General features: G+C 56.1%; 1 protein-coding gene across 5 annotated transcripts in view; it reads left to right on the top strand.

The window, feature by feature from the left end:
• The window catches only part of INCENP (inner centromere protein), a 48,615-nt gene extending 27,658 nt beyond the window's left edge, over nucleotides 1-20,957 (top strand). For 2 of the 5 annotated variants that reach the window (XM_027531820.1, XM_027531819.1), the window contains exons 5-19: nucleotides 1,699-1,750; nucleotides 2,597-2,675; nucleotides 2,759-2,852; nucleotides 4,149-4,200; nucleotides 4,627-4,744; nucleotides 6,077-6,211; nucleotides 6,661-6,672; nucleotides 12,132-12,241; nucleotides 12,312-12,432; nucleotides 12,747-12,869; nucleotides 13,911-14,089; nucleotides 15,836-15,914; nucleotides 16,100-16,207; nucleotides 18,916-19,066; nucleotides 20,482-20,957. In XM_027531820.1, the coding sequence (XP_027387621.1) occupies nucleotides 1,699-1,750; nucleotides 2,597-2,675; nucleotides 2,759-2,852; nucleotides 4,149-4,200; nucleotides 4,627-4,744; nucleotides 6,077-6,211; nucleotides 6,661-6,672; nucleotides 12,132-12,241; nucleotides 12,312-12,432; nucleotides 12,747-12,869; nucleotides 13,911-14,089; nucleotides 15,836-15,914; nucleotides 16,100-16,207; nucleotides 18,916-19,066; nucleotides 20,482-20,696 (1,628 nt within the window). In that variant the 3' untranslated portion in view covers nucleotides 20,697-20,957. The remainder of the gene's footprint in view (nucleotides 1-1,698; nucleotides 1,751-2,596; nucleotides 2,676-2,758; nucleotides 2,853-4,148; nucleotides 4,201-4,626; nucleotides 4,745-6,076; nucleotides 6,212-6,660; nucleotides 6,673-12,131; nucleotides 12,242-12,311; nucleotides 12,433-12,746; nucleotides 12,870-13,910; nucleotides 14,090-15,835; nucleotides 15,915-16,099; nucleotides 16,208-18,915; nucleotides 19,067-20,481) is intronic. The other 3 variants (XM_027531823.1, XM_027531824.1, XM_027531821.1) reach the window with 3 other exon arrangements.
• Nucleotides 20,958-21,167: the final 210 nt, after the last annotated feature.

The raw sequence follows: 21,167 nt of genomic DNA, 5'->3' as shown, positions 1-21,167 counted from the left end.
CTAGTGAAGGGAGGGGTCTGCGGGGTGGTGGGGGCCTGTGACTAGTGAAGGGAGGGGTCTGTGGGGTAAAGGGGTCTGTGACTAGTGAAGGGAGGGGTCTTGGGGTAAGGGGGTCTGAGGGGGTCTGTGACTAGTGAAGGGAGGGGTCTGTGGGGTAAAGGGATCTGTGACTAGTGAAGGGAGGGGTCTGGAGGTGGAGGGGGGTCTGTGTCTAGTGAAGGGAGGGGTCTGTGGGGTGGAGGGGGTCTGTGACTAGTGATGGGAGGGGTCTGTAGGGTGAGGGGGTCCGTGACTAGTGAAGGGAGGGGTCTTGGGGTAAGGGCGTCTGAGGGGGTCTGTGATTAATGAAGGGAGGGGTCTGTAGGGTGAGGGGGTCTGTGACTAGTGATGGGAGGGGTCTTTGGGGTGAGGGGGTCTGTGACTAGTGAAGACAGGGGTCTGTGGGGTGAAGAGAGGGGTCTGTGGGGTGAGGGGGTCTGTGACTAGTGATGGAAGGGGTCTGCAGGTGGAAGGGTCTGTGACTAGTGAAGGGAGGGGTCTCAGGTGGAGGGGGTCTGTGACTAGTGATGGGAGGGTTCTGACTAGTTAAGTGAGGGGTCTGCAGGTGGAGGGGGTCTATGACTAGTGAAGGGAGGGGTCTGTGGGGTGGAGGGGGTCTGTGGGGTGGAGGGGTCTATGACTAGTAGAAGGGAGGGGTCTGTGGGGTGGAGGGGGTCTGTGACTAGTGAAGGGAGGGGTCTGTGACTAGTGAAGGGAGGGGTCTGACTAGTGAAGGGAGGAGTCTGCAGGTGAAGGGGTCTGTGACTAGTGAAGGGAGGGGTCTGTGGGGTAAAGGGATCTGTGACTAGTGAAGGGAGGGATCTGTGGGGTGATTGGAGGGGTCTGTGGGGTGAGGGGGTCTGTGGCTAGTGAAGACAGGGGTCTGTGGGGTGAAGAGAGGGGTCTATGGGGTGAACAGAGGGGTCTGTGGGGTGAGGGGGTCTCTGACTAGTGAAGGGAGGGGTCTGTGGGGTGAGGGGGTCTGTGACTAGTCAAGACAGGGGTCTGTGGAGTGAAGAGAGGGGTCTGTGGGGTGAGGGGGTCTGTGACTAGTGAAGGGAGGGGTCTGTGGGGCGAGGGGGTCTGTGACTAGTGAAGACAGGGGTCTGTGGGGTGAAGAGAGGGGTCTGTGGAGTGAGGGGGTCTGTAACTAGTGAAGGGAGGGGTCTGTGGGGTGGAGGGGGTCTGTGACTAGTGAAGGGAGGGGTCTGACTAGTGAAGGGAGGGGTCTGCCGGTGAATGAGGTCTGTGACTAGTGAAGAGAGGGGTCTGCAGGTGGAAGGGGTTTGTGACTAGTGATGGGAGGGGTCTGTGGGGTGAAGGGGTCTGTAACTAGTGAAGGGAGGGGTCTGCCGGTGAATGAGGTCTGTGACTAGTGAAGGGAGGGGTCTGCAGGTGGAGGGGGTCTGTGACTAGTGATGGGAGGGGTCTATGACTAGTGAAGGGAGGGTCTTCGGGGTAAGGGGGCCTGTGACGAGTGAAGGAAGGGGTCTGTGGGGTGAGGGGGTCTGAGTCGAGTGAAGGGGATGGGTCAGCAGGTGATGGTGTCTGCTGCAGAGAGACGCAGCGAGCCCCCAGCAGAGCCTGGCTGCCCTGGACTTCTTGGACAGACCAGGCCGGTTCTGAGGGCGTCTTTTTGTCCCTTTGCTTTCCCATCAGGCCACAGTTACCTGGAGAGGCTCCTGAATGTTGAGGTGCCCCAGAAAGTCAGGTGAGTTGAGTTCTGGGGCTTGGGGACCTTCCCGGGGCTGGCCCGGCGCACACACTGCGGGCCCTTTCCAGGTGAGCCCCCCGGGTGAAGGCGTTTCCTGTGCCTGAGCCTTCCCTTTCCTTGGGAACCACTCCTGAGCGGCCCACCACTGCCCCCTGCCCCTGCCCCAGTTTTACCAGGAAGTGCCCCACCGGTGCCAGGTCTTCCCACATTGCTTGTCAACATCCCTTGTCAGCCCTGGCCCCTCCAAGCCTTACCCTGGGGCCAGGGCTCCATAGGTTGTCAAATCCAAAGCCCTGAGGGTGAGCCAGCACAGTCATGAGGAGTCACTTCCTCCTGGAGTGTGCGGCGTGGGGATCGGAGCTGCTCCATTTATACCCCGGCAGCGCTTGGGGCCAGCGCCCCTTTTCCAGGAGGCCACGTCCTGCCATCCCTGAAACTACCGCAGCCCTCCAACCCCCGCGGCCCATGCTCTGGAGCAGAGGGTTGGTGCTGGGGATGGGCAGACCCACTGGCTTTGCCGGTCCCATGGTGAATGGAGGAGAGGCCTCAATGAGACGTGGCTCATTCTGGCCAAGCGGGTTGACAGGGAGCTGGGAAAGGGCTGACATCCAGAACCCAGGCCCCGATGGGATCTAAGTGAAGCCAGACTCAGAAGCTAACACCCCTCGTCTGCCCAGGCCGCAGACTTAAAGCATCCAGCATGTGGCTCTGGCTGCCCTGCCCGCCTGAGGCTGTGGGGCTGTAGTCCAGTCTGGGGCATCTGATGGACCCCTCCTGGCTCGCTCCCCCAGGGCAGGGGAGAGGGGCTCCCATGGGGAGGCTTGGGCATGGTGGGTCCCACAGTGCCCCCTGCTCTGCTTCCAGCCCAAAAGAGGAGGAACCCAGCAAGGAAGCTGAGCCTAAGGAGGCAGCCGAGCCAGAGGTAAGTGGGCAGGCCAGGGAGGGGTGGGCTCGAGGTCTCCGAGTCCCAGGGGCAGACTCCTGAAGCCTTGGTTCTTCCCTTAGGTCCCCAAGAACAATGGCGGGGTCTTGCAGCTCCGCAGCACCACCAACATCACCCTTAGCCCACCCAGCTCACAGCCTGCAGCCAGCAGCCAGGGTGAGTGTGAAGGGTGGCAGGGTGAGTCTCCTGACCTGCTGGTGAGGGACGCTCAGGGCTGTGCAGGCCTTGGTAGCCTCTGCCTGGCTTTCTCTCCAAAGAGGGGCAAGGCTGGGTTTCTGGGCTGACAGGCTGAGGGTACATGAGACCTGGGGTGCAGAAATCTCCTTGAGTCTACATGTTTCATCTCCCACCTTTTGGCTGAAGCTGCTGCTGGGTGCAATTGGGTGGCCGTGGCCAGTTGGTCCAGGAAGCTGGGGTGGGGGGACCTGAAGTAGGGCAGTAACTGTGAACATGCCAGGTCAAAGCCTCGAGCCTCCCTCCAGGGTGGGGAACAGGGAGGGCTGGGTGCTGGGTGTGAGCACATGGCCTTGTGTTTTGTCTGCCGCTGGCTCACTTCTCACCTCTGGGTCTCCCGGCTGAAAGGGCAGGAGCGCTGAGGGCTCTGGAGCCCCGCCCGCAGCTCCCCTGGTTCAAAGTGCAGTAACTGAGGGGGCTTGAACGTGGCTCCCTGGCTTCATGACTGGGTTAGGGACAACAGCCACGCCAGCCCCACAGACCTCAGGGGTCGCTGCCAGAACCCTTTGGAGTAGAGAGTGTTGTGAGGGACTTCCCTGACAGTCCAGTGGCTAAGACACCACACTTCTACTGCAGGGGGCATGGGTTCAATCCCTGGCTGGGGAACCAAGATCCTGCATGCCACATGGTGTGGCCGCCCCCAAAAAATAGAAATGTAAAACTGTAATAGTGTTGAAGAACCAAGGGAGGGATCGGCCCCTTCTCTTGCCAGGGAAACAAAACCTGACTCGCACCCCACATGTTGACCCTGCTCGGGAGCACCCCACTCCCACCCCTGTGCCACCCCCAGCGGAAAGGGCCGGAGAGGTCAGGTTTTGAAGCCAGCCCAGGGGCCTGTTAGAGCTAGCAGCTTCCAATTCTTCCCATGAAAGTCACCCCATGTTAGTGTTAGGCTGGGGAGAGGGGACAACTGGGCTCTCAGTATTAAAGGCAGGTGGGACATGCTTGGGGCCACCTCGATGGGACTGTCTCACCGTTTTCACCCCGGAGGCCAGGCCTGGGGACAAGGGCTCTGTGGACTGGGGGCAGCATGCTGGCTCTGCACGTCCCAAGATATGTCAGGACCAGACGGTGCTAAGGCGGATGCTCCTGCCCCTGGCCACTCCGAGATATGCTGGGAAGAGAGCTTTGCCCCTGCCAGGGCTGCTGCCTGTGGGCCCCTTCCCTGGACCCCTCCCCACCCTCCCTGCCATCCCCCTGAACCTGCTCTCTCCACAGAGGCCGAGACTGACCAGGCAGATGGCCCGAAGGAGCCACCCCAGAGTGTCAGGTTTGCATCCGGGAAGGGGCATGCCGGCCACCATTCAGAGGGACCCAGAGGGGCATGAACCCTGAGTCCTTGGCTGGGGAGGGTGGGCACCTGCGTTTCCTCTCGGCAGAGGTGGGGCCTGGTGCTCTCACTTAATAAAGGAGACAGCTTCGTGCTGCGGGGTGAGCCTGGCCTGGGGGTGGGCGACGGAATCCCAGACCCCATCTTCCTGGCCACATGACCTCAGACTGGTTCATTTCCCCTCCTCTGACCAGGCAGCAGAGGGTCAGTCAGGGAGACTCACCTCTGCGGTACCTTTCAGGCTGGAGTCTTGGGGGCTGGGCCCAGTTCTGTTCACTGGGAGGCACCTTTTCTGGGGCGTGGCGGGGGCGCTGGGGAGGACACCAGGGCCGGCCCCCTGACACTGCTGCCTCCATGCCTCGGCAGGAGGAAGCGCAGCTACAAGCAGGCAGTGAATGAGCTGGACGAAGAGCAGCAGCTGGAGGATGAGGAGCTGCAGCCCCCCAGGAGCAAGACCCCCTCCCCGCCCTGTCCTGCCAGCAAGGTGAGTGCATGTCTGTCCTCCCTCTGCGCCCCTGCCCCGCCCCGGGGTTTGACCTTGGTCTGTCTGTCCCGCCCCCAGGGTCTGACTCTGGTCTGTCTGTCCCGCCCCCTGGGGTCTGTTCCTGGTCTGTCTGTCCCGCCTCCTGGGGTCTGACCCTGATCTGTCTGTCCCGCCCCCTGGGGTCTGACCCTGGTCTGTCTGTCCTGCCCCGGGGTCTGACCCTGGTCTGTCTGTCTGTGGTCTGTCTGTCCCGCCCCTTGGAGTCTGACCCTGGTCTGTCTGTCCCGCCCCCTGGGGTCTGACCCTGGTCTGTCTGTCCCACCCCCTGGGGTCTGACCCTGGTCTGTCTGTCCGGCCCCCTGGGGTCTGACCCTGGTCTGTCTGTCCCACCCCCTGGAGTCTGACCCTGGTCTGTCTGTCCGGCCCCCTGGGGTCTGACCCTGGTCTGTCTGTCCCACCCCCTGGGGTCTGACCCTGGTCTGTCTGTCTGGCCCCCTGGGGTCTGACCCTGGTCTGTCTGTCTGTGGTCTGTCTGTCCCGCCCCCTGGAGTCTGACCCTGGTCTGTCTGTCCCGCCCCCTGGGGTCTGACCCTGATCTGTCTGTCCCGCCCCCTGGGGTCTGACCCTGGTCTGTCTGTCCCGCCCCCTGGGGTCTGACCCTGGTCTGTCTGTCCCACCCCCTGGGGTCTGACCCTGGTCTGTCTGTCTGTGGTCTGTCTGTCCCGCCCCCAGGAGTCTGACCCTGGTCTGTCTGTCCCGCCCCCTGGGGTCTGACCCTGGTCTGTCTGTCCCACCCCCTGGGGTCTGACCCTGGTCTGTCTGTCCGGCCCCCTGGGGTCTGACCCTGGTCTGTCTGTCCCACCCCCTGGGGTCTGACCCTGGTCTGTCTGTCCGGCCCCCTGGGGTCTGACCCTGGTCTGTCTGTCTGTGGTCTGTCTGTCCCGCCCCCTGGAGTCTGACCCTGGTCTGTCTGTCCCACCCCCTGGGGTCTGACCCTGATCTGTCTGTCCCGCCCCCTGGGGTCTGACCCTGGTCTGTCTGTCCCGCCCCCTGGGGTCTGACCCTGGTCTGTCTGTCCGGCCCCCTGGGGTCTGACCCTGGTCTGTCTGTCCTGCCCCCAGGGTCTGACCCTGGTCTGTCTGTCTGTCCTGCCCCCTGGGGTCTGACCCTGGTCTGTCTGTCCTGCCCCCAGGGTCTGACCCTGGTCTGTCTGTCCTGCCCCCGGGGTCTGACTCTGGTCTGTCTGTCTGTGGTCTGTCTGTCCCGCCCCCTGGGGTCTAACCCTGGTCTGTCTGTCCTGCCCCCGGGGCCTGACTCTGGTCCCGTCTGCAGGTGGTGAGGCCCCTCCGGACCTTCCTGCACACCGTGCAGAGGAACCAGATGCTCATGACCCCGACCTCGACCCCCCATGGCAACATCATGAAATCCTTCATCAAGCGCAACACTCCTCTGCGTGTGGACCCCAAGGTGAGGAGCTGCCAGGGTCTGGGCCAAGGCAGGCTGTGGCCTGGCCCACCAGTCAGGGGCCAGCTCTAGCCTCTGGGGACTGTCCCATCCCCTTGGGCTCCGCCTGGCCACCTCAAGGCTTGGCCGGCTCCGGGTGGCCTCCCAGGCCCTGGGTCCTGGGCCGGGAAGTTACAGAACTGGCCTGGCCGGCCACCACCATGACTGTCCATCCCCACACACACACCATTCCCTCCCGGTGGCCTGAGTAGTTAAAGTGAAGGACACATGTGGACACTGATTTGCTGGGGATGAGGGCTGGGTGATGCCAGAGGAGGTGACGGAGACGCTGGTGAGAGGTGGGCAGGCCCCAAGCAGACTTGCTGGCATCACCAGGAGGGTGGTCTGCCTTCTAGGTCTCCCCCAACCTGGCATTAACTCTTGGCTTTTTCCCTGTCTCCTCTCCTCCACAGAGCAGCTTTGTTGTAAGTAAGGCCTTCCCCTTCTTCGTAACCTAGCTCCACGCAGCACTTATCCGCTGTGGCCCCGTCTCTGAAACTGACAGCACCTGTAGAGGCACTAACATCATTGGTGGGAGCGTTAAGGGGGGGCCAAAGGAGGGAGGTGAAGCCAAGGTGCTGGCAGGCTGGGAGGAGGAGTCTCAGAGCCTCCCTGAGGCAGCAGGCAGCAGAGGGGGTGTGGCCTGCAACCTGTCCCCGGGGCCGCATCTTGCAGTGTCCCCCCACCCCGCCGGCCACCTCCTTCCGGCCTCCCTCCCTCCCTTTTCCCTGTTGCTGGGCTCATCCTCAGGGTCTGGGGCTGTGAAGAGAACAGACAAGGCTTCTCTGATCCCAGGCCACCGAGATTTACTGGGTCGCAGACCTAAGCTGCTGCCTTGAGGGGCAGGGCAGTGCGGGGAAAGGAGGGCCGGGTCCGCCGGGTGACACTTTCTGGAACGGTCAGTGTCATCCCTTCAGAAAGAAAGCCACAGGAGCTGTTCTCTTCTCAGATGTCCCAGAGCCAGGCTGGACTACCGGCCGTGTGCAGGGAGCCGTAGGGCACTGGGACTGGCTTGGGCCACGGTCCTGGCTCCCGGGGTCTCCTGCACAGCTGCAGAGCTACAGTCCCCGCAGTCCTTTAGTGTCCACTGGAGCTTTAAAGGGTCTCCTACCAGGAGGGCTTTCTGCCTCCAGCCGAGGGTCTTAGGGCCTCAGCTTGGCAGTCAAGGGGCTTCCCCACAGCTGGACAGGCAGGCCCTGAACTTGTGCCTCTCCTGCAAGAAGGCTGGTCCCATCTGAGTGGACAGGGCCACGGCATGCCATCCAGTATGCCCGGGACCAGCTGTGTGGTCCTTATGCACCTGTTTTTGTGCCAGGGCCCTGCTGGGCATCTGTGCCCACAGCAGTGAACCAGCCCTGGGCTTGTTCCTCCTACAAGGAACTACCTGTACCCCACCCAGACTGCTTGGAGCGTCACAGGGCCTGTGGGGATGACCAAGGGATCCAGGAAGCTGCCCTTCCCAGCTGTGGGGAGCCCAGGTCTCTGCACGGGGCATCTGGTGGGTAGGACAGTCCTCAAAGAGACCAAGGGACCTACACAGGTCTCTGTGGCCTTGGACTGGTTTCCTAACCTTTGGGTCTGCATTTCCTTGGCTATGAAGTGTGGAGACAGTGGTCCATTCGTGCAGACCCAGTGAACCAGAGAGTACTGTGTGTCAGCACAGGGCTCGGCACGGAGTGGTAGTCTGATGAACGGCAGAGACGCTGCTCAGTTGAGGCCCCTGGAGGCGGAAGGGGCTATGCAAGCTTTTGGATTCTTCCTGCTCTCTGCCCTGGCCTTGACGGGGGCCGCTGGGGAGCAGCCCACCTCTCAGGGTTGGGGCAGAGAGGAAGCACGGGTTCTATGGCATAAGTAACTCTTGTTTTCCTTCTGTGAGATTCACAGTGCAACAGGATAAATTCTGTGACCTGGACTGGAAACCCTAACACCTGAACTTCAGGACAAGAGCCTGTTTTTCTGAGCCCTGCTGGGAGCGGGAGTCTGGCGCATGGGGAGGGTGGGGCAGGAAGCGAGGGTGGGCGCTCTGGGTGCCGAGTGGCCTTTGTTTCCCCGCTGCTTCCTCACAGGCCAGCAGGCGGGTGGCCTCTCGCTGGGTTCCTCTGGGTCTGGGTGGTTGGAGAGCAAAAGGCCATCCGCTCCTTCCCTGGGGGGCCTCCTGAAGGCCAGCGTCCTCCTCCAGCCTGGCTCCTAGGCTCAGGGTCATCTCTGTTTCCATTTCTCTTTCCATCTTCTAAAAAAAACTTTACAGTAAAATTTATGTTAAAAATGATCATACGGTAAAATCTATACTTTGTGAAAGTATAGGTTATGTAACCCCCTGCCACAATTGGGGTGCAGAGCAGTTCCATTCCACCCCCCAAAACTCTCTCCCCCACCCACAACCCATGTTCTCCATCACTATAGTTCTGGCTTTTTGAGAGTCACGAGGGGAATCATGACAGGCGATACCTCTTGAGATTGGCATCTCAGCCATTATATTTGAAGTCACTTTCTGGTAGACAGCATATAGTTGAGTCATGGTGGTTTTGTTTTGTCTTTTCTTTTTAAAATCTAACAGTGTCTTTGATTTATTTTGTTGTATGTTTGGATTTAAGGATTTAAGTCTACTGTTTTATTATTGTCGGCTGTTACGTTATTTTTTTCCTTCTGTTTCCCTTTCTTGCCTTCTTTTGGGGGTCCCTTGAACATTTTTTAGTATTCCATTTTAATTTGTCTTCCACGATTTGGACTGTATCATTTTGAGTGTTTTTTGGTGTTTGTTCTGAGCCATTACATACTTAACTTTCACAATCGCTTTAGCATCTGTATCTTATCAGTTACCTGTAGGCGCCTTGACTCCCCGCTGTGTGTGAACCTTGTCTTACGTGTTTCATCTCCATACATCGACAGCCCTGGCAGAATAATTTTTGCTTTCAACTGTCAAACATTTTAAAGAAACTTGAGAGGAAAGGAAGTCTGTTGATATTTACCCAGATGTTAATCATTTCTGTTCTGCATTTTTGATGTTTTCTTCTGCTATCATTTCTCTTCCATCTGGAAAACACACTTTAGCAATTTTTTGAGAACAAGTCTGCTGGCAGCAAATTCTCTAGTTTTCCTTTGAGAAAGTTCATTTATGAAGGATATTGTCACTGAATAAGTGGAATTCTCAAGTAACAGTTCTTTCCTTTTAGCAATCTTAAAATGTGCCATTTCTGTCTGGCCTCCACACTTTCTGATGTCAGTCAAATGATTGCTCCCTGTTAGATAATGTGTCTTTTTTTCCGGTGCTTGCTTTTCAGATTTTTTCCCTTTGTATTAAGTGGGTTTTTTGTTTGTTTGTTTTGTTTTTTCAAGCTATGCTGGATCTTCGTTGCGGCATGCAGGCTTTTCTCCTGTGGCAGGTGGGGGCTCCTCTCTAGTTGTGGCGCGCGGGCTTCTCATTGCCATGGCTTCTCTAATTGTGGAGCATGGGCTCTAGGCACGTGGGCCTCAGCAGTTGTGGCACGTGGGCTCAGTAGTTACGGGGTTCCGGGCTCTGGAGCACAGGCTCAGTAGTTGTGGCGTGTGGGCTTATCTGATCCACAGCACTCGGGATCCTCCCAGCCCAGGGATCAAACCCATGTCTCCTATATTGGCAGGTGGATTCTTTACCACTCAGTCATCAGGGAAGCCCTGTATTATTAAGTTATTAGCAGTTTGATTCTTTTCTGGCTGGGTATGTGTTTCCTTGGGTTTATCCTGTTTAAGTTTTGATGACCTCAGCTTCCCTGGTGGTTCAGACGGTAAAGCATCTGCCTGCAGTGCAGGAGACCCAGGTTTGATCCCTGGGTTGGGAAGATCCCCTGGAGAAGGAAATGAGAACCTACTCCAGTACTCTTGCCTGGAAAATTTCATGGACTGAGGAGCCTGGTGGGCTACAGTCCATGGGGTCGAAAAGAGTCGGACACGACTGAGCGACTTCACTTCACTTTAATCTGTAGATTTATATCTTTCAGCAGCTCTGGGCATTATCAGCCATTATTTCTTCAAGGTTCGCTTTTTTTTTTTTTTCTCCCCAGCATTTCATAAACCTTTTGTTGTCATCCCACAGTTCCTTCAGGCTCTGTTAAGTTTTCTTCAATATCTTTTCTTTCTGTGCTTAGACTGGATCCATTTTATTGATTTATCTTCAGGTTTTCTCCATTCTGCTGTTGGGTCCATCCACTGAATTTTTTTTTCAGTTACTGTATTTTTAGTTCCAAAATTTCCATTTGATTCTTCTTTAGATCTTTTACTTGCTGAGAGTTTCTATTTTTCCAGTTTCTTAAGAATCCTCTGATGACTTATTAAAGCATTTTTGTCATAGCTGCGTTAAAGTCTTTGTCAGGTAATTCCAACATGTCATCTTGGCATTGGTGTCTGTTGATTGTCTTTTCCCATGGGAGTTAAGATTTCCCTGGTTCTTTTATGCTGAGTAATTTGGGATTGCATCCTGGACATTTTGAATATGATGTTAGGAGTGAGTTAAAGTTGCTCAGTCATATCCAACTCTTTCCAACCCCATGGGCTGTAGCCTGCCAGGCTTCTCTGTCCATGGAATTCTCCAGGCAAGAATACTGGAGTGGGCTGCCATTCCCTTCTCCAGGGGATCTTCCTGACCCAGGGATCAAACCTGGGTCTCCCACATTGCAGGCAGATTCTTTACTGTCTGAGCCACCAGGGAAGCCCTATGTTAGAAGACTGGGTCTTGTTTAAATCTTATGGAGAATGTTATTGTTTACTTTAGTGGCAATCCGCTGGTCCCGGCTGTGGTTCCAGCCTGCTTTCTGTGGCCTTTGGTTCCAGCGTCAGTTCAGATTTCCAAGCCTTCACAGTGCTGTTTGGACCTGTCCAGGTGCACCAGTCAGCGGTCAGGCTGGGATCTGGCAGGGGGCCTGTGGCTTTAGTTCTCAAAGTTTCAGGTGTGATAGTGCAGGGATTGAACCCATGTCCCCTGCACTGACAGGCAGATTCTTCATCACTGAACCGCCAGGGAAGCCCTGAAACAACTAATACTTTTAAAAAGTTGGTTTTGAAATTATTATGTAGCCATATCATAAGAAGTGTGAAAAGTACAGAGAAAACATGGCATCTCTCATCTACCTCTGCAGCCTGTAGTAAACCTCTGTTAGCATATGGCAGTATTATCTTCTTTTTTTTTTCGACTGTTAGGAAATAGTTAATACACACAAAACTATGTGTGTACGGTCATAAAGTTATTACACATATAATAAAAAATTAATACACGTACCCACCCAGGGGCTTCCCTTGTGGCTCAGCTGGTAAAGAATCCACTTGCAATGCGGGAGACCTGGGTTCAATCCCTGGGTTGGGAAGATCCTCTAGAGAAGAGAACGGCTACCCACTCTAGTATTCTGGCTTGGAGAATTCCATGGACTGTATAGTCCATGGGGTCGCAAAGAGTCGGACAGGACTGAACGACTTTGAGTTTCACCCACCCACCCCCTTAAATAGAACATTAACAGGAACTTTAAAAACTGCCTTTCTGTCCCTTCCCAATCCCGTTCTTCATTCTATTTTCAAATATACTTTTTGCGTATCTAGACTCAGAACATACATCCAATGTTGAGCCTGACTTTTGTGTTGCCCAGGACTTGACCAGGCCCAGGTGAGGGCACGCGTGTCTCAGGCCCCTGGGAGGCCTTTGGATTCCCCCAGGAGAGAGACCGAAGCCCCAGGCCTCCATCTGGGTGGGAATGGAGGCCCGTTTGGGGTGACTTTGACTCTCAGAAGCAGTCTGGTGCTGCTGCCTGTCTGGCAGGGTTGGGAGGGGGGGTTGCTGTGGGGGTCCCAGGGCAACGTCTGGGGGTCATCCTGGCCCAGCACCAGGCTGTGCTCGCTCACTCCCTACCCCCCACCCTAGGAGAAGGAGCGGCAGCGCCTGGAGAACCTGCGGCGGAAGGAGGAGGCCGAGCAGCTCCGCAGGCAGAAGGTGGAGGAGGACAAGCGCCGGCGGCTGGAGGAGGTGAAGCTGTAAGTGCCCCCATGCCCTGCAGCCCACCCAGCCTCGCTGGGCCCCCGTGACCAGCCTGTGTGCCCACAGGAAGCGCGAGGAGCGCCTCCGCAAGGTGCTACAGGCCCGGGAGCGGGTGGAGCAGATGAAGGAGGAGAAGAAGAAGCAGATCGAGCAGAAGTTTGCTCAGATCGACGAGAAGACAGAGAAGGTGCGGACCTGGGCTGTGGGCGGCAGCTCAGTGGACTGGACCCATGGGGACCTTACTGGTCTCCTGCCCCATATCTTCCTGTCCGTCATGGGCCCTGCATTCTGTTCCACGTGGAGGGTGGAAGGTCTGCTCTGGAGCGAGCACAGCCCTGCGCTCCTGGCAGGACTGCCTCCTGGCTGCCCCCTCTCCGGGGCTGTGAGAGCAAGCCAGATACATGGGGACTTGGAGTATCCATCACGCAGAGTACTGAGCCCCCCTCTAAAGGGTTGAGTGAGGGGGCTGTTCTGACGGGCATCTGGGCATGGGCTCCGCAGGCCAAGGAGGAGCGGCTGGCAGAGGAGAAGGCCAGAAAGAAGGCAGCAGCTAAGAAGATGGAGGAGGTGGAGGCACGCAGGAAGCAGGAGGAGGAGGCGCGGAGGCTCAAGTGGCTACAGCAGGTGCGAACGCTGGGCGCGGCCGCAGGGAAGAGGTGGGGGAGTCCGCAGGACCCCGAGGACCGCTGGGCATGCGCCGCTGCACCAGGTTGATCCTGGTGGATCTTGTCGCCTCGAGCTCGGAAGGCGCTACAGCAGAGGCTGTGGAGATGGGGATGGTGACGGCGACCTGCCTTGTGTTTTCTGCAGAGGCAGCAGTTTGAGGGCTAAGTCCATGGCCTCGGGAGCCAAACTTCCAATTTCATTTCTGCCCTGTTAGCTGTGTGACCTTGGGTGGGTTCCTTGACCTCTCTGTGCTTCATTTCCTTCAGGTAACAGTGGTATCTACTTGATAGGGTTATTGTGAGGATTAGGATTAAGATTACAGGGCTTCCCTGGTGGCTCAGATGGTAAAGAATCCACCTGCAATGTGGGAGACCTGGGTTTGATCCCTGGGTCAGGAGCAACCCACTCCAGTATTCGTGCCTGGAGAATCCCCAAGGACAGAGGAGCCTGGCGAACTACAGTCCGTGGGGACACAAAGAGTCGGACACGGCTGAGCAACTAAGCACGGCACATAAGTTACAGGCCTGCCTGTTGCTGAGACCTCAGTCTTATGACTCAGTCAGTCAGTCAGTCAGTTCAGTCGCTCGTGACTCTAGGGGATGCAAATCTGGCATTAGGGGGTTGCAAGACTAGTGGCTGAAACGCACGAAGCGTTTACATAGCGCCAGCCACTGTTCTAAGTGCGACGTGTATATAAGCCCAGCAGTCTCATGAGGGGGGGCATAACTGTTGTCCATGTTTTATCAACGAGGACAAACCAGGCCAGAGGGCTCGTGTGACCCGCCCGGTGTCCCCCAGGTCCAGGGTCTGGCTCCAGTCTGTAAACATGCTGCAGCAGGAAAAGTTGTTGCGGGGTGCCTCTCAGGCCGGTCAGGTGCTCCTTGTGGACGGGGCTTTGGTGGGGTGTCCTGGGCTCACGCCCCTCTTCCTCCCCGGACGCTCTGTGGCCCCTGCGGCCCAGGCTGGCCTGCGGGCCCTGACCACGCTCCCTGTTGACAGGAGGAAGAGGAGCGGCGGCACCAGGAGCTGCTGCAGAAGAGGAGGGAGGAGGAGCAGGAGCGGCTGCGGAAGGCAGCCGAGGCCAGGAGGCTGGCGGAGCAGCGAGAGCAGGAGCGGCAGCTGGCGGAGCAGCGCGAGCAGGAGCGGAAGAGGGAGCAGGAGCGGCTGCAGGCCGAGAGGTGAGCGGCCGGGCGGGCCGCCCGCCCCCCGGGGGCCACACTGTCCTCCTGTGCGTGTGGTTGACACAGGTGTAGCCATGACCCAGGGGCAGCTCCCACCTTCACTCGGGGGTCTGGAAAAGAAGGTTTCCCTTCTTCCTATAGCCTTCCCTGGTGGCTCAGATGGGAAAGAATCTTCCTGCAGTGCAGGAGACCCGGGTTCAATCCCTGGGTCAGGAGGATCCCCTGGAAAAGGGAATGGCTACCCACTCCAGTATTCTGGCCTGGAGAATCCCCGTGGACAGAGGAGCCTAGTGGGCTGCAGTCCATGGGGGTCACAGAGAGTCAGACATGACTGAGAAACTGATGCTTTGCAAAACAGGGAGGCTTTTTTTCTCTTGGCTCCAAACCAGGCAGACCACCCAAACATGGTGTGTTGGCTGCTGGAGATTCAAGGGGTACGGGGCAGAGTCACTCAGGACTTTGTCTTCATTCTGCCTCAAGCTGGATAAGCTGAGCCCTTTGGTGTGTTTTTTTCTCAGCTGACATGAGGCAGGGAGGTTGCAGGATGAGCCAGTATTTCTCAGCAGTCGCTGAGGGTCTTTGGGTGGGAGCGTCCCACCAAGAAGGATGCCCTCTGGCGTCCTTGGCTCTTGCCCACCACTCTGCTCCTCTGTTCTGATGATGACTTGGGTTGCCCCCCATCAGCATTTCCTGGCTGCCCCCCACCCCCATTGGGGACCATGGTGGATGAGCCCTTTCAGAGACAGGGGTCTCTGCGATAGGCAAGATTTCCACACTTAGTTCCACCGCTGTTTATCCAAGGCCAGTCCCTGTGCCTGGTTGTGCTGGGTCCTGGGGGTGCCAGGGAGGATAAACCAGTCACCGTTGGCCCAGAGCTGTATGGGGCCCTATGCCTGTGTGTAGACATAGAGAACTCTGCCTGTGCTTGTGTAAACACACGGGCAGACCTCAGCCCAGGCCCTGCCTCCACTTCCTAGGAAACATCAGGTGTCCACGTGGGGTACCCCTGGTCGGGGGTCCACGTGCGTGGGGGGTCCACTGCCAGGGGGCTTACTGCATCAGGGCTGTCTCCCGTGCTTGATGATTGGCACAAAGGTGTCCTTTGACCTGTGGGCAGAGTCAGAGACAGAAGCCTGGGAAGGGAGCAGAGGGTGGTAGCTGGTGTGGTTTTAGAATTGGATGTGTGCTGGGCAGCGCCAGGGGCTTCGAGGGGACGGACGATGGTTTGGTGGTCGTAATGGTTGGCAGCTACACGCCTTCCACCCATTTCCTTGTTTAAACCTGTGGCCGGCACACCAGCAGCTCCACCTCCAGAGGGGCACACAGGTTCAGAGAGGTTCCGTGACTTGTTCAGGGTCATCCAATCAAGTACACGGAGGTGGCCCGTGAGCAGCCCCGCCCGGCTTCACGTCAGGCCCAGGTGTGGGCCTGCGGTCAGGATGAGTGGCAGTGACTCGGAAGACCTCATTTCACTCTCCCGTCAACTCTGGAGGAAAGGGGCTAAGTTCCCATCATATGGCAGATAAGAGCGAGGTGCAGGGCTGTGGAGGAGGGGGGCCCAGCTTGGTGGCCTCGAAGCCCAGCACCCCCACCCTGTCGGGTGTGCACGCCAGCCCCCAGTGTAGCTGCTGGCCCTCAGCTGGCGTGCCCGCCCCTCCAGTGGGCCAGGGGGCCTGGCTTCCCTGGCAGGGACGGAACAGGGGCTCGGCTTCCCGCCCTGACCTGCTCTGTCTTGATCCTCAGGGAGCTGCAGGAGAGAGAGAAGGCCTTGCGGTTACAGAAGGAGCGGCTGCAGCGGGAGCTGGAGGAGAAGAAGAGAAAGGTAACGGGGGGCTGGGTGTGTGGCTCCCATGGGCTCTGCACTGAGCTCTGGGCTGGGGCCGCCTGGCTCCAGTGGTTCGGGCAGGAGCTGCTGTGCCCGCCTGGCTGTGCTGGGGTTGGCGCAGAGGAGGGGAGTGCACTCCCCTGGTCTGTGACATCCTGCCTCCTGCTGTCTCCGGGCCCCAGGAAGAGCAGCAGCGCCTGGCTGAGCAGCGGCTACAGGAGGAACAGGAGAAGAAGGCCAAGGAGGCCGCGGCTGCCAGCAATAGCCTGAATGTGACCGTGGACGTGCAGGTGAGCCCTGGGCGTCAGGGTGGAGAGGGCCCTCTGTCTCTGATGATTCTCTTCCCAGGAGCTGGAGGCACAGGCTGAGTATATTAGGACCATGAGAAAGAGGGGGGCTTCCCTTGTGGCTCAACTGGTAAAGAATCCACCTGTAATGAGGGAGACCTGGGTTCGATCCCTGGGTTGGGAAAATCCCCTGGAGAAGGGAAAGGCTACCCACTCCAGTATTCTGGCCTGGAGAATTCCATGGACTGTACAGTCCATGGGGTCGCAAAAAGTTGAACACGACTGAGCGACCTTCACTTTCCTTCATGAGAAACAGGAAGGATACAATTGGCCCAAGTGTTTTTTTCTCCCCCCACTATTTTTGATATATGTATTGTTCTTTATTCTGAAAGTAGAAAGTAGTTCAAAAAAAAAAAAGAAATTGAACTTTATAAAAGAATACAAAGCAAAAGAAAGGTGCCCTCAAAGGAAAAGTCTAAGTCTGGTGTATTTCTTTCTATATTTAAATATTCACAAATATTTTGTACACACTTTTTCTCATGCACACATATGTATAGTTTTTTAAATGGGCCCAGACTGTACATACCGTCTCAGTCTGTTCATGCTGCTACAACAAATGACCCTAGACTGGGCGGCTTAAACAGCAGACGCACTGGGAAGTCCAGGGTCAAGGCGCTGGCAGGTGAGGGCCTCCTCTGGTTCACAGATGGCCGTCTTCTTGCTGTGTCCTCACATGGCTGGAGGGGAGAGGGCGCTCTCTGGGGTCTTTTCTAAGGGAACTGAACCCACTGAGGAGGGCTGTGCCTCCCAAAGGTCCCACCTCCAGATACCATCACACTGGGGATTAGGATTTATCATAGGAATGTGGGAGAAGAATACAAACATTCAGTCCAGAACACATACCCTTTGGCAGCTTGATTTGTTTCTTTTCCTCCTTTTTTTTTGCGTGTTTAATGTGTTGTACACGCCTGTTTCACCTCCTTTTTTTTGCTTATTTAATGTATTGTACACACCTGTTTCACCTCCTTTTTTTTTTGCTTGTTTAATGTATTGTACACGCCTGTTTCCCTGCTTTTTTTTTTGCATGTTTAATGTGTTGTACACGCCTGTTTCCCCTCCTTTTTTGTGCTTGTTTAATGTGTTGTACACACCTGTTTCACCTCCTTTTTTTTTTGCTTGTTTAATGTATTGTACACAACCTGTTTCCCTGCTTTTTTTTTTGCATGTTTAATGTATTGTACACGCCTGTTTCACCTCCTTTTTTTTGCTTGTTTAATATATTGTACACAACCTGTTTCCCTGCTTTTTTTTTTTTGCATGTTTAATGTGTTGTACACGCCTGTTTCACCTCCTTTTTTTTGCTTGTTTAATATATTGTACACGCCTGTTTCCCCTCCTTTTTTTGCGTGTTTAATGTGTTGTACACGCCTGTTTCCCTGCTTATTTTTTTGCTTGTTTAATATATTGTACACGCCTGTTTCCCCTCCTTTTTTTGCTTGTTTAATGTGTTGTACACGCCTGTTTCCCCTCCTTTTTTTTGCATGTTTAATGTACACGCCTGTTTCCCCTCCTTTTTTTTCGTGTTTAATGTGTTGTACACGCCTGTTTCCCCTCCTTTTTTTGCTTGTTTAATGTGTTGTACACGCCTGTTTCCCCTCCTTTTTTTTCGTGTTTAATGTGTTGTACACGCCTGTTTCCCCTCCTTTTTTTGCGTGTTTAATGTGTTGTACACGCCTGTTTCCCCTCCTTTTTTTTCGTGTTTAATGTGTTGTACACGCCTGTTTCCCCTCCTTTTTTTGCTTGTTTAATGTGTTGTACACGCCTGTTTCCCCTCCTTTTTTTTCGTGTTTAATGTGTTGTACACGCCTGTTTCCCCTCCTTTTTTTGCTTGTTTAATGTGTTGTACACGCCTGTTTCCCCTCCTTTTTTTTCGTGTTTAATGTGTTGTACACGCCTGTTTCCCCTCCTTTTTTTGCGTGTTTAATGTGTTGTACACGCCTGTTTCCCCTCCTTTTTTCGCTTGTTTAATGTGTTGTACACGCCTGTTTCCCCTCCTTTTTTTTCGTGTTTAATGTGTTGTACACGCCTGTTTCCCCTCCTTTTTTTGCTTGTTTAATGTGTTGTACACGCCTGTTTCCCCTCCTTTTTTTGCGTGTTTAATGTGTTGTACACGCCTGTTTCCCCTCCTTTTTGTGCTTGTTTAATGTATTGTACACGCCTGTTTCACCATTTATTAATTTCCTTTGGTGGCTGTGTTCCACTTAGTTGGTACCAGAGTTTCTTTAATCAGCCCTTCCCGACAAGCATTTAGGCTGTTAATGCTGTTACAGACGGATATAGTGTGAGGAAAGGTTTTCGTTGCAATATAGTTTAGGATGCTGAAAACTTGGACGGTCGCTGAACCGGGTGGTTAAATTACAAACCATGGCGCTCCCAGTGCAGCGCCCTGCAGCCATTCAAAGGACACATACACACACACACACACTGACCCGGAAGAACGTTTGTAACACACTTTTACATGAAAAAGGAAGACACAAGAGTCATGTATGTGGCATGGTTTTTTTTTTCCCCCAATCAAAAAGCGACCCCTGAACCTTTTTCTTTCTTTTCCCTGTGAAATGAGGGGAGGTGGCCAGAGCCTGGTGCTTCTCAGCTTCAGGAGAGGCCAGCATGCAGGGCGGGCAGCCAGTAGCCATGTTCATCTTTTCCAGTCTCCAGCTTGTACCTCGTATCAGATGACCCCTCAGGGGCACAGGGCCCCCCCCAAGATCAATGCGGATGACTACGGGATGGATCTAAACAGTGATGACTCCACCGATGACGAGGCCCATCCCCGGAAGCCCATCCCCAGCTGGGCCCGAGGTGAGCAGGGCCTGGAGCCCCCCAGGAGGGCAGGTACCCACTTGTGACTCCGAGGGCTCAGCAGCTGTGGGTGTCAGGAGCCCATTGTGCTCATGGGCTGGCAGCTTGAGTCTTGAGCCAACTCTGCATCGGACCTCTGGACGCTCCTGGGAAGGGTGGGTGCCCTGTGACCAGTGGGCTCACCTGTAGACCAGATCTACGGTGGTGGGTGCCTCCGTTCTCAGCAGATGTGTTAGATCCTGGCTGACTGCTGGCAGGCGTGGTGCTGGGTATTCCGTCTCAGACTGGCCTCCCCCTGGGAGCCCCACCCAGCAGGCCACATAGACCCAAATATGTTGCCTGGGATGGGAATAGAGCTCAGAGGTAGCAGGGCTTTGGCCGTGCATGAAGAGCTGGAGCAGGGGTTCTGGCCAGCTGGTGGCAGGAGTTGGGAGTGGAGATGGGGGCCCTTGAGCAGGATTGGTCCCCAAGTTTACACGTCTCTAAACGGGAGTGTGGGTGAGTTTGAAGGTGCCTTAGGCCTGGGTCCAAAGCCTGTGGGAGTGAGCGAGGCCAGTGGGTGCCCATCTCACAGAGCTGGCTGAGCTGGGGGCGGGGTGGGCCTCACTCCCCGGAGGAAGGGCCCAGAGCCCCGGAAGCTCAGCCCTCTACAGACCACAGGCCCTGTGAGTCTCACCTCATCTGAACCCCACAGTAACTGGAATCTGACTCCATCTCCTTAATAGTAAGTCATTCTGGAGGTGGCAGCTGGCAGGAGTCAGTGTGGCTGGGATGGCAGGCTAATTGTGGTTGACCTTGACCAGCCCACTTGAACTCTCAGTTTTCCCATCTGGAATGGGGGTGCTGACAGCACCCAGCTGAGAAGGGCTACTGATGACGAAGCACGTTAGTGCAGGAAGGCCTGGTACCAGGCAAGCGCCGGGCACGCATTCTGCCACCCTGACCCCCTGGGTTCCTCCTCAGCCTCACTCTAGGCTCTGAGCCTCCAGCAGCCCCAGCCTGCACTGTACATGATAGGGGCTGCAGTGTTGATGTCACGAGTAGCCGATCAAGGCCGTCGAGCATGGCTACTCGAGCTGGACTTGTCTTCAGACCCCAGCTCTGCCGGCCACCAGCTGTGTGCCTTTGGGCAGGTCTCACCAAGGTGGCCGTGGTGGTCTCACAATGAGGCGGTCATGCAGTGACCTCAGCCGAGTACCTGGCTCACGTGAGCTGCCAGAGCAGGGCTGCAGGAGCGGGTAGTGAGGGGTTATCGCTGTTTTGTGGAGGAAGACTCTGAGGAGAGTTGATGTGGCAGGAGGTGGGGGAGTGATGAGGCGGAGAGGTTGACAGGGGTTCTGTGGGATGGCAGGGAGACGGGAGGAGGCTCAGGGGGAACCCAGGGCAGTGAGCCAGCCCTTCATGTGCCCCTGCAGGCACCCAGCTCAGCCAGGCCGTCATCCGCCAGTATTACCAGCCCCCAGACCTTCTGGACCTCTTCGGAAGCCTCCTCCAACTGGACTTGGAGGAAATCTTTCAGAAGAGCAAGCCCCGCTACCATAAGCGCACTAGCTCCGCCGTGTGGAACTCGCCACCCCTGCAGGGCCCCAGGGTCCCTGGCAGCCTGGCCTACAGCCTGAAGAAGCGCTGAGCCAGCCCGCGGGCCGCTCGACCATCTCGGCCTCTGTCTGTGTCTGTCTGTCCAGCTCTCTGTTGACCTACTGCCCTCCTGCCTGGTATCCTGTCACTGAGGGTTTGGTCAGGTGTATATAAACGTCCTCTGTGTCATGGGTGAAGAGTGGCCCAACCCCACCTGGTCTGTGGACAGCACTCTGTAAATAGATTGTTAGAGTTCAGCTGAATTTTAGCCTCTAGTGTTTGAAAGCTAGGTTAATAAAGTCTATTCCTTTAAGCCTGCTGTGGGTATCATGGTACCAGGGCTTCTCTGCACAAAGCCCTGCACCCTGGCTCTGTCTTGGGCCACCTGAGGGGCCGGAGGAGGAGGTATGTGTCAAGGTCAGCTGGATCCCACCCCCAGAGAGGCCGATGGGGCAGGTGATTCTGATGGCAGCCCTGAACAACCCTGAGAAACACTTCAGTTACTTTCGTGTTGAGGCAGGGG

This window comes from Bos indicus x Bos taurus, chromosome 29 (genome assembly GCF_003369695.1).
Source record: "Bos indicus x Bos taurus breed Angus x Brahman F1 hybrid chromosome 29, Bos_hybrid_MaternalHap_v2.0, whole genome shotgun sequence".
In the NCBI taxonomy this organism is placed as follows: domain Eukaryota; kingdom Metazoa; phylum Chordata; class Mammalia; order Artiodactyla; family Bovidae; genus Bos; species Bos indicus x Bos taurus.
Note: the sequence above shows the minus strand (reverse complement) of the source record. Positions and strands in the feature narration are given on the sequence as shown.